Source organism: Cryptomeria japonica, chromosome 6, assembly GCF_030272615.1.
Source record: "Cryptomeria japonica chromosome 6, Sugi_1.0, whole genome shotgun sequence".
NCBI classification, from domain to species: domain Eukaryota; kingdom Viridiplantae; phylum Streptophyta; class Pinopsida; order Cupressales; family Cupressaceae; genus Cryptomeria; species Cryptomeria japonica.
In genome coordinates, this window is record NC_081410.1 from 201,690,643 (window position 1) to 201,703,631 (window position 12,989).

A 12,989-nucleotide genomic window follows, 5' to 3' on the forward strand; every position below is an offset into this window, starting at 1 on the left:
GTCGATCCTCATTAAGTATCTTGGTATCAAATGGTTGCATTTTTTGGGAGTAGACACATCTTTGTCAAGGATTAATTAATCTTTCTTAAGATCACAATTGTAATGCCCCCTCAATTTAACCCTTAGGAAATAGGAACAATTAACTTGCAAAATCAATGGCAAGAGACTTCTTTCTTAAAAGACTTACTTAGCACTAAGAATGACAATCTATGCTATATTATATATTTGATGACAATATCACTGCTAACTTTGATATGACAGTTGGATATTTGCTAGATGATTAAGCCTATATACATAGATAAGACTAAGATTATCTTGATAATATGTATAACCTTATATGAATGCAACTGTATTATGCCAAGGAGCCATTGCTTTTTAAATGGATCTAATGAAGGGTATGAATAAGAGATAAAAGATTTCGGAATGATAACTGTATACATGACTGAGCAATCCAATCATCGATACAAAAATGAGATAAAAGACCCCTTATATTATTTGGAAATGACATCAATCTTCTTAAGTACCTTAGGAATAGAATGGATGCACCCTTCCCTTCTATCCTTTGATCTCACCCCTTTTTTTAAGGATTAATCGTTCTTGCTTAATCGCATCTTTCCATGACAATTGTTTCTTATACAAATTGTACTTGTATTCCTAATCGTTGCTGTTCTTTGATATCTTTGACATCATTGACACTTAGCACCGATATGGGATTGCTTAAAACCTTCCTCGATTCCTCCTCCTTTCTTGATATGAATCCTCCAAATAATTAGTGATTGTCGATTACTTATATATTCCTTATTGGTCTTACATGATCAGTCATTAATCGCTGATCGATAACTTGTGGAATGCCCCCTATATTGGAGTCGGCGATATTGACTTGCAGTCCGCAGTAGTAACGATAAAGGATCAAATCAATAAAACCATTCCAAGTAAGAATACAATCTTCCAGCACAGTATGAATTGCACATATCCTTTCATGAATCGGACTTAACACATATCTTATGGCTTTTCTAAGTCTCCTTTCTATTTATCTTTAATGGTTCCATTAAATTTCTTCTTTATCGTACTCTCATATTTCCTTGTTACACGGTGCCTTAAGTAGTTTATGTGATTATTATTATTATCAGGTTACTTCTTATTATTAGACTCTTGAGATGCATAACTTATATAAAGCTATGGCTTATAATTTATAATATTTAAATTATGTTTATAATATAATATTAATTTATTTTTATTCAAGGATATTATTAGTAATAAATATTAATTAAATAATATGTAATAAATAAATAAATAAATTTCAAATAATAATTTGTTGGTAATTATTATATTAATTAATAATAATAATTGTTTCATTTAGGATATATATATAACAATCAAGGAGGGGACATGACAATTTCCCACCTGCAATCAGGAAGAAAAAACCCAAAATTGAAGGAAAGACATAGCAAAAGAACTCGATACCCAATGAAATTTGAAACACGGATTGAGGATGGACCGAAGATCAATCCAGTTTAACCAGAAGTGAAAATTATGCCTCGGGAAGCATGCCTTTGAGTAAAAATTTTCATTTTTCAACAAAATTTTTAAAGGGGTTATCTATTTTTGTGAATACAAAAATATGGACAACACAATATATGCGGTTGAAGTATTCTCGTGAATTTTTCAGGTGTTTTCTCTAATAATTTAAACCATGATCTCCAATATTATTGACTCATTGCTTTTACAATAAATGGAGATGGCGAAGCTTGGTTGAGATGGTTTGGATAAAAAGTAGCTTTTCCAACTGAAATCACTTCCTGTCTGAAAGATAAAGCCTAAGAATAATGGTATACTGTCGATTTTAATTTATAAAATTACATTGCATCAACTTGAGAAAATCAAGGAAATTTAAATATTCAATTCCAATATTTAAAAGAAAATTAAAATACCAAGGCGAGCAATGAATTCTTGAAATTAAAAAGCACAACAAAAACACTCTTTGATCTTCTATCTGATAAACATGGAAAGATGCACCTTTGTAACTGTAATCAAACTCTTCTTGTGTGTCTTGGGTTTACTAAGATATCCTGGCCTGGTTATAATGAGATTTCATGCCAAAACTTAACTGGGAGGAAGTGGAGCGATTAGATAAAGACTGGGCCTTTGACTGGAACATCTTTATCTAGGTTGAAAGTAGAAGTCCATGGCATCATGAATAACTCTGATTTGTTCATGAATGATGGACCTTCTTAAAACAGACTTCTTCAATTTAGTGGCAAAGATCTCCAGGAAATATCCTCTGGCCATAATTAATATACTGATTGATCCTGCTGGATTTTACTGTTTTTATAGCCAAGCCCTCAGAGATTGGGACCGAAGGTCTCGAAATATGCCCACCTTTGTGCTTCCCCATACCTTTGTACAAAGACTGATAAGACTATATATGGCATCATTCTGATTTTCTACAAAGATGTCAATAACTTTACCCCCTTGTGAATGGCAGAAGAGTCCTTCTAAATAAATCTACTTAATATTGATCTTAACCCTCTAGTATATTAGGCCAGGTATTATGCATTCATTTTTTCTATAAGAAAACCTTTTTTGCATCTATTGCTTGATTCTATTATTTCTATTACCTTAAAATATAAATGGGCTATTTAAGGACAATCTAGAAGATAAGTTTTACAACTAAAAATCACAATTTTTTTGTGTTTTGTAGAATTCTAGCTCTCTTGTTTATGCTTTACTAATATAAGTTTTTTTTCAACAGCAGGCTTCTGATGATCCTTCAGATCAAGTCTTCAAGCATGAAGATGTCTATGACTTCTTGGAAAATATTGGTACAATACCCCATGGAAACGATGGATTATCCTCCGAGAATTATCTTGATGAAACTTTATGTGGTGAAATAGATGATGATAGTGAGTCTATATCTCCAGATGCCGTTTTTGTAGATACCTCAAGGAAAAAGGGGATGGCTAATTTCATTGACAAGGATTTCACACCTCTCTGTGATTTATCTGCTAAATCACCCAATAGAATCAATGGTAATAATAATGCTAATAACTTATCTGGTTGGGAGGCATCAACAATGTTAGACTCACAAACAGATGGCTGGGCTTGTGGTTCTTGGGCAAACAAGGATGCCGGTGATCAAAATTCAGTGAGTCAATTGAAAATTGCTACTAAGTGGGACACCAACTCAACTTTGGTCGATGCTACAAAGTTAGACAACAATCAACTAAATCCTTGTCAATATTCTAGATTGCAAACATGTAAAGTGTATAAGAAGAAGAAGAAGAAAAATTTGGAAGTCAATGATGATATGCGGTGTTGGAGTGAAAAAGTGATTGCATTGCAGGCATCAAAGGATCCAGATTTTCCTCCAGGCTTTCCTTCTGTCAAGGGCGGTTACAAAGAAGAGACAGTTCCATTGCAACAAATAGAGAGTGAAACCAGTTTTCCTTCTGATACTGACATTTTAAAGACCTCTAGATGGAAAGATTATGCAGACGAACAAGGTCAACATGAACTGTTCTCTTGTGATATTAAGTCTGATAACACATTGAAATCTAAGCTGACAAATGCAAATTTAATCCTTGGAAAAGGTTCACATGGTGGAATTCAGTGGGAAGCAGATAACAGAAGTACTTCACAAGATGTAGAACAAAGACAAAGAACATCTGAAGAGGCTCAAGGTACCGGGTGGAGTGTGGATCAGCAAGCAGATGTTTCAGAAACAAGCTGGACAACTCCTGAGACAAGATTAAAAGAGGCACAAGCTACAAGGTGGAGGATGGATCAAAGAATATTTGAAGAGAAACAACCTACTGGGTGGAGTGTTGATCAGCATGCAGAAGTTGCAAAGATAAACTGGACAATGCTAGAGACAAAGGTAGAGAGACTTGGCAAGGACAGATCCTTAGAGAAAAAAGTGTTTGAGCAGGAGCAGGTAGATCATGACCAAAGTAGGGAGCCTTCATGTGCTGGTAATTTGACAAGTCCTCTCTGCAATAAACTTCTTAAAGCAGAACAAGATGAATGCAAACTCTCTTCCTCATTTAGAAGCCACAAATTTAAGCCAACAGGTGCAAACCTAGTCCCAATTGGGACAAGATCACACAAAAGAGCTCAATCAAAATCATATGAGAATAGTCCTGTACGGGAGTATTTGCAGGATCAAGCACCATCCACAGAGATGCAACAAAAAGACTGGGAATTAAACTGTAATGTAGAAGAACATAGTTGCAAATCTTGCATGGCTGGAGAACCTGATGGAAAATGCCATTATTCAGAGAGCAATGCTCAAAATGCATTGCTTTTGGGAGAAAATTTCAATGTTAGTGTAGATCTTCACACACCAAGAAGATTTGGTGAAGACGTACTCATGAATAGTAGTAGCAATCTAGAGACAAAGAAAAATGCTGTATTGAGTGAGAATAAAGCTGCAAGATGCAGCTTGGAATCATCTGGTTGGGGATTAGAAAAACAGAATGACTCTACAATGTGGACAATGCTAGATACAAAGGTAGAAAAACTCAGTGAGGAGAGGACTTTAGAGCAAAATGTGTTTGAGCAGGAGCAGGTAGGTCATGATAAAACTAGGGAGCCTTTGAGTGCTGGTAATTTTGCAAGTCCTGGCTGGACTAAACTTCCCAAAGGAGAACAAGATGAATGCAAACACTCTTCCTCGTTTAGAATCCATAAATTTAAGCCAACAGGTGCAAACCTAGTCCCAATTGGGACAAGGTCACACAAAAGGGCTCGATCGAAATCATATGAGAAAAGTCCTGTAGGAGAATATGTGCAGGATCAAGCGCCATCCTTAGAGATGCAACAAAAGGACTGGGGATTAAACTGGCATGTGGAAGAAGATAGTTGCAAATCTTGCATGGCTTGGGAACCTGATGAAAAATGCAAATATTCAGAGAGCAATGCTCAAAATACATTGCTTTTGGGAGAAAATTCCAATGTTATTGCAGATGTTCACACACCAAGAAGATTCGGTGAGGATGTACTCATGAATAGTAGTATCAATCTGGAAACAGTGAAAAATGATGTAATGACCGATAATAAAGCTGCAAGATGCAGCTTGGACTCATCTAGTTGGGGATTAGAAAATCAAAATGACTCTACAACGTGGGAAACGCTGGAGACAAGGGTAGAAAGACTCAGCAAGGACAGATCTTTAGAGAAAAATGTCGTTGAGCAGGAGCAGGTAGGTCATCATAAAACTAGAGAACCTTTGAGCACTGGTGATTTGGCAAGTCCAGTCTGGACTAAACTTCTTAAAAGAGAACAAGATGAATGCAAAATCTCTTCCTCATTTGGAAGCCATAAATTTAAGCCAACAGGTGCAAACCTAGTCCCAATTGGAACAAGATCAAATAAAAGAGCTCAATCGAAATCATATGAGAAAAGTCCTGTACGGGTGTATGTGCAGGAACAAGCACCATCCTTGGAGGTGCAACAAAAGGACTGGGGATTAAACTGTCATGTGGAAGAAGATAGTTGCAAATCTTTCATGGCTCAGGAACCTGATGGAAAATGTCTTGCTAGTGTAGATCTTCACACACCAAGAAGATTTGGTGAGGATGTACTCACGAATAGTAGTAGCAATTTAGAAACAGAGAAAAATGATGTAAGGACTGAGAAAATAGCTGAAAGATCCACCTTGGAATCATCTGGTTGGGGATTAGAAAATCAGAATGACTCTACTACATCTGGTTGGGAATTACCATGTCAGAGTGACCCATTTCCAGTATCTGGTTGGGAATTACCAAATGAGAGTGACCCTCCTACAATTTCTAATTGGGAATTACAAAATCACAGTGTGTACAGACGAAATGAAAATATTTGTATGAAGAAAAGCATGGAAGATGTAAGGCCTACCGATGACAAAACTGCCTTTTCTTCTTCGAGGTCTACAAAAAGGAATTGGGTGCATATGACCCATAAAAATGGGAGTGCCAGAAGTTCAAGAAAGACTGAAAGTCTTACAGGAGGAGTAATTGACAGACCTTCCAAACTGCAGGAAATTTTTTATGAAATCAATCCATTAATGCATTTGATGAGGATGATTCTTCATTATGGCAGGTAGTAAATTATGTATCTTTAGTTATTGTATGCAACCTAAATGATATTTCTAATTCATTACACTTCTATTGATGTTATGCAATCTAATTTTATGCCAAGCTCTTAAATGGACCAGTGAGGCTTGATTTATCAAGAGTTTGGTAAAAGGATTGAAACCTAAATACATACAAATTTGAAATTTGAACAATATATAAGGTGAGTGGTAAAACAATCTACATATTGGCTTCTACAAGGTGGGTCTCATACAAAGTTCCCAGACTCAGACTCGGCAAGGCTGGCTCAGCTCGGACTCAGCAATGACTCGGCAACGACTCGGCAAAATAAGAAAACCCTTGAAATTTAGAGATTTTTAACGATTTAAACTTGTTTCATACATCCATTATTGAATTAAGCTTAAAGACACTATAACATCATCAAATAGAAGCTAATTTGATCACATACATAAACATACATCCATCACATGCGTAGAAATGTAAATTGTAGCTGAAGGAATTAGAAAACATAGTGTCAAAATCTGAAAAACAATACAAAACATAACCTGGCCAACCTCCCTTTGCAAGAGAAACAATTGTTTTGAATGCCTACAAATACAAAATCAAAGGAACCATAATACATTATTCAATTCAAAGCAGAAATAAGTCAGAGCAGAGATGAATTCAGGCAGAGAGGTGCGAATTCAAGAGCAGATGGGGTGAATTTGTGTAAATTGCAAGTGTAGGGTTCAACAATGAATGCATAAGTAATGTAAAATCCATGGTGGTGAATGTCCAAATCAGATCATAGCAGAATGCAAAAGCAATCAGATCAGAGCAGAGAAAAGGTGCAACTTCAAGCAGAGGATTCGATTTTGATGCAAAGGGAGTTAGCATTCAAACTAAGTATTAATTGAAAATCAGAAGAGAGTTAACATTAACATCAGAAAAGAAGAAGTAAAGCAAATGAGTTCAATCAAGGAACAATTCACAGCAAAGAAGGTGAATTCAACAGCAGATAGAGATAAATTTGTTCAAGAAAATCAGATTCCAACTCAAATGACGCCGGGTCGCGACCCTCGGACTCGGCGAGTCAGGCGAGTCACACCCCCTAACCTGTCCGAGCCCGGGTCAGGGTGACTGTGACCCGGCAGGGGTCACCCGGCCCGCTGACTCGCGTGACTCGTCGCGAGTCACAGAACTCTGGGACTCTCATACACCAAATTGGTGTCTTTCTTGGGGATAACCTAAAATTACCTTCACCTTTCCCTTTAGTAGCGTTCTTGGCATTCAATGAATCAGTATGATTATCCTAACAATATTGGCATATAATCTTGATCAACAACTGTACCATTGGCATATGTGGGCATAAATTTCCGAAGTGCTATGCAAGCTTTCTACAAATGTTATAGCATCTTTGATGACCTTAAGGAAATGAATTAAATGGATTTTTTGTTTTCATTAGGAAAGTTGTTTTTCTTTTAATTCCGAATGATGTCTTACACCTTATACAAGTAGTTTTTTGAAAAGTAGGTTGCAAGATACACATTTTGCCTGACATCAACTTTGGTTATTATGACAGATACAACAGTGGGGATAGATTATGGCCTGAAGATGAAAGGGAAGTTCTTGAAAAGGTTCTTATTCACCATCCAGAAGCAGAAGCAAAGATGGGTTGTGGTGTTGACTTCATAGTGGTGCGATTCTGTCCTGTTATTTCTCGGAATTTTACAATTTATTTTCTTGCACAATCTTTTGAACAACCCTTCCTATTTTAGCTGTTGTGAGTTTAGGTAACAAGAAGTCCAGTTTTCTTGCTATACCTTTATACAAAAAATATATTTGCAAAAGTAGCTCTGGAATACAAAACATATGCAGTGCCAATCTGTCTTTATCATTTCATTTAAACACGGATACAAACTAACCCATGTAAAGGACTTGCAATCTTTACTAAAAACTTAATGTAATGTGCAAATGGAAAACTTTCTGAACCATCTTAAGTTCTGTAAACATCAGTTTCCAAAAAGTTTTGGAGTGTAAGGAAATTCATCGGTTACCTATTCCTGTGTTTATGTTTTGAAATTTTAGTTCTCAAAATCTTTTGGAGACACAGAGAACAGAGAAGATAATAGAAATATTATCAGAAGGTTTAACAATTTGATTTACATTAGTATGTGTAATTAAAATATAAATTATTACAGTATCACTATTAAGGATTTTTAAATAAGAAAAATAATCAAGATTCCAAAATACATAATAAACACAATTTCTAAAAACAGGAGCAAGAACTATTTCAAAATTCTGAAGCTGTATTTAATGAGGGTTGTTTGAGAAATCAGTAACTTTGAGTACTTATTGAAAAGCTTCTTTTTAGGCACCTAGTATTTCATGGTTATTTTCTCCGGTCTGAAACTCTATTTTCTCACACTGCTTTCAGGTTGACAACCACGCACAGTTTTCTTCAACTAGGTGCTTCTATATTGTAAGGAAGGATGGAACAAGAACAGACTTCTCATATTTGAAGTGTTTGAAGGGCCTTGTTGAGAAGAAGTTTCCAGATTCTGCCAAGGATTTCATAGAGAATTATATCAAAAGAAACTAGAAGTGAAGATTGAGAATGCCCATGATTATAAGGGGCTTTTGAATCTCAGATGTCGTGGCCAAATTTCCTTCCACTGGTAAAACTAGGGTGTATTTCTGCGTATAAGTTCAACCCCAGGCAATAAAATTGAACATCATGTTCAGCCATATCATATTTTTTTATGATTTATACAGAACATTCACATACAATTTACATGGCCCTTGATGAAAATCCAAGATTTTTAATATGTATTTAGAAATTCATGTAGGGGTGTTTTATCTGAACAGTAGAAGAATTTTGATATTCTACAAAGTTTGCCCTGTCCCCCCATTGTAGTGGCAGGGGTGGTTCACGTGGACTACCCTCTATTCTATCCTGAGCAGAGAGCTTAAAATATTGCAAGCAACATCGGACATGGAAGACATACCCCATCTATTTAGGAGTAGCACCTCCTCAAAACAGAAAAGAGAATTTGTGACTAGCCTAGTTATTAAGTTTTCACATGACTTTCCCTAATGTTAATCCAGGTTAATAAAATGATATGCATCATAAACTAACAAATGATAGTTGTTTGAGTGATAATTGAATAATTAAATGCTAATTAAGAAATTAAATGTAATGGATAAGGATACTTTAGGAACTATGCAAATGGATGCATCTAATGTTATATTTGTTCTATACATATAAAAAAATTAATATGGTAAATTGTAAGCCAAAACTCCATGATTTGGTCAAATCCGATGGTCACATTTCAAAGCCTCATATTGTTTGTCCAAGTCTTTTCTTCTTTTATTTTCAGGAATAAAGAAAACAAATTTACAAGTATGTCAATCAGAGTAGAAAAGAAGTTAAAAGCAAGAAAGACTTAATAGTCACTTAAATAGGTTGCAGACATTTTCTAGAAAGAAGTGAAGATTATATGGTGTACATCTTTTAGAAGAAAGGGTAAGAAGACAGTTGAAGTCAGCAATGGAAGCATTCCTTCTTGGGCTATTTCAAAATATATTGTTTGTATCCATCGGGAAAGTAGACAACAAATTAATCAATTGTTGAACCCTTGCACATGTTTGGGAAGTTGCTATTGTCAAAGAAGACAAAGAAAAAAGTTATCAGTCAAGAATAAAGTGACATGATGTAGAATATTGAATGCATTAAGTAGAAAGAGGCATACAAAGAGAGAGAGAGAGAAACGGGGGCGGCTTGAATTTGGAGTCTATAAACAGCTCATGAAAATGCCAAAGGTTGCATATTTAATTCAAAAAAGACAACAGGGTGAATTTTGATTCAATATTTCTATGAATTTAAGGTTTTGTTACAGATTTTTGTCCTCTATAATAGCTGCAAAGTGCAAACAAACCTAATACATGGTAGTTGTATTCAAACTCATATGTATATTGTCTAGTTGCATCAAGGTGTGCACCTAATGAAAGAGAGAAAGTAACTTTGGAAAAATTGTTGTTAGTGTGTATAGGCACAATATAATGGGTGGGTAGATTTTCAAAGCAAGATTGCTTATTTACCACTAAGTTGTGCATCAAATAATAGGGAAAAAAGGTTTGGTCAAAATTTGCAATGACATCGTTAAGGTTGTGCTCGTTTTAAGGTAGTGTAGTAAATCAGAGTTACATGTATTGGGGTGCACTTGTGTATGGAGAGTAAGTGATCAAGTGAAAAGAACAAAGTTATTTTCAGGTGTGCACATGATTGTGGAAGATGGTCAAAATATCAATCTCACAATTATATGTTAAGGTGTGCATTTAGGTCAAGGGGTCGAATCGATTGCTAGGGATGCACCTCAAGAAGGGGAAGAGGTATCTAAATTAAATTTGAAATATTGTGTTGATAGGTGCACACATAGAAAGGGGATTATGATAAGATTTTTCCATCCAAAAATGCATGTATTTGTATGAATTTCCAAAGTGAAGTTTTAGTTATCAAATGCACACTTTGTCTTTGGAGAATGTTGTTTCAAAACATAGTCTAAGATGATTGTGAGAAGGGCACTTTTGAGAGATGTAAATTGGAGATTCAAACCCATTCATAGTTGTGTTGTAAACTAATGAGAGACGTAAGAGTTCAAAGATTTGCTTTAATTGGTGTGCTTATTGAAAGAGTTTTATCACAAGTTAAAAAATACTTACTCCTATATAGCTGCACATGCCTAATGATAGGATTTGAGTGCACTTCAATAAATCAAATTCAAGCCAACAACATTTTCATAAATAAACACCTCAATAAGCAAAATCAAAATGCAAAATATTACGAAGAAGTGTACAGTTGAAAGTGCGTGTTCAAATTGCAAATAGTTGCATGACCAATTATTGTAATTTCAATGCTTAATTGTAATGTTGAAGGGTACCCTTATACAAAGACATTTGATTGAAGTAAAATCAAGTTATTTTTTATGGTATGTTCGCCTATGTAAGATAAGGAGGAGTTCAAGGTGCGAAGTTAATGTACAAAATGCTTGTAATAGAGTGCACCTATGAATAGGAGCTAAGTTGAAAAGCTTATGTTTGTTATATGTAGAGGGGTGTGCTAATGTAAAGCTTACAGACCAGGCATGTAAAGGGGTGTGTTTGTGAATAGGCAAAGGTGTCTTTTCATATTTATGCCTTTTCAAATTTGAACAATTGTTAAATATGATGCCTACATTCATAATCAAGCTTGCAGTAAATAAATCAAAACATTAGAATACCAATTTCAAATAAGAAAATTTAGACTCCGTTAGTAGCCAATTGGTAGGATTCAAATTAGGGGTTTGTCATCAATTTTGTAATTGACAAAACAAGGTTTTTGAAAGCATATTTGAAAGAATCATCATTACATTAGCTTGTTTGAAAACATTAGACATTTCAAGTTCTCAAGATCATAGATTTTAATTAAGGGATCAATTGTTAATACAATGCCCACATTCATAACTAACCCTACAATATATAAATCGAAACATCAAATTTAGAGTTTTTTAGTAGCCAATTGATAGGATTCAAATTAGGGGTTTATCATCAATTTTGTAATTAGCAAAACAAGATTTTTTATAGCATATTTGAAAGCATCATCTATTGTCGAGTAATTACGTCATATTGTAATTAGAATGTTACGAGTGTTAAGGGTTGGTGGTTACGTGATGGTTTTCGATAGTTGGCACCGGACAACCTACACCGACACCTATATATGTACTTGGTTTCCTATTTCAAGGTGAAGTTACGGTGGAACAAAGTGATGTTGTGAATGTACTGGCATTTGACACTAATGAATACATACATCTGAGTTCTTTTGTTTACTTGCATTGTTGTATGTTGTCATATTTACTACATTTCTATACTATTATGCACTATTGAAACACACACCCCTAAAGGGAAAACATCTGGCGTCATTGCCAAATTGATCTTGGAATGACGGGAACATACTACATGGCACGACGATAATGGGGAAACTTGTAAGCGAGGGGACCAACAGCAATCTCGAGGAAGAGCCGACGGAGTTGTTTGAAGGAGAGGGAGCACTAACAAGGGATTTCACCTGCATTCTCCAGGCATCCATCGAAACTTACGTAAGGAGGGAGGCCGCAACCGAGGATGTCCCTGAGAGCGCAATGTGGAGTGCCCTTGGTGTAAGTCCGGTCATAAATCAGTTGATGAACAACTTGCCAAGCTTGCTGGCACAAGCGTTCCTTGCTCTCCAAACTCGTCGGGAAGAAACCTACCGCAAGACCCGTCGACAGCAAATTTTGCAGCAGTTTGAAGAAAGGAGTCGACGAGAGGAGGAGGAACGTGACGAAAGTCATCGACGAACCTTCAACCCCATGGAAAGAAGGAATTGATGCCCATGACGCTAAATAAGGAAAGAAACCGTGTGCCGAGAGAGGAAGAAGATGTGCACGAGGCAGCAGCGAGGACGTTGAGGTTAGAACAAGCAGAACGTCGGGGATGACTGAAGAAACTTTCGAAAGAAAGCACAACTGGCAATGATGGCTCGGGTACTTAGGGCCAAGTTTTCGTACTAATAGAAACCACCAGGAAGCGATTGGAGGACCTTTCCCTAACATTGGAAGAGATTAGTGATGGGAGTGCGGTAGAGCCATACACGCCACACAAAGGTGTTAAGACCAGGAGGGAGGAGACAAAGACTGAGAACAGAGAGGCGGAGGATACCAGTGTGACCAAAGGTGTCAAGAGGACATAAGGTCACGGCAGTAGACGCAATATGTTCGGTGCAGGCTCATCACACCCTGGTAGTCAGAGAAACTTGGTGGGACCCAACAGACCAAATCTTGGCAGAGTTTTTTCAAGAGGACCAGTGTCTGGAGGAGGAGTTCTTGGAGGGTCAAGTTCGAGTTCCGAAGGGAAGACTGGGCC

General features: G+C 36.2%; 1 protein-coding gene across 2 annotated transcripts in view; it reads left to right on the forward strand.

Moving 5' to 3' along the window:
* The window catches only part of LOC131069856 (DNA-directed RNA polymerase V subunit 1), a 250,483-nt gene extending 241,330 nt beyond the window's left edge, over window positions 1–9,153 (forward strand). Inside the window, exons 19-21 of one of the 2 annotated variants that reach the window (XM_058005436.2) lie at window positions 2,753–6,078; window positions 7,633–7,747; window positions 8,488–9,153. In XM_058005436.2, coding sequence (XP_057861419.2) covers window positions 2,753–6,078; window positions 7,633–7,747; window positions 8,488–8,652 — 3,606 coding nt within the window. In that variant the 3' untranslated portion in view covers window positions 8,653–9,153. The remainder of the gene's footprint in view (window positions 1–2,752; window positions 6,079–7,632; window positions 7,748–8,487) is intronic. The other variant, XM_058005437.2, reaches the window with a different exon arrangement.
* Window positions 9,154–12,989: the final 3,836 nt, after the last annotated feature.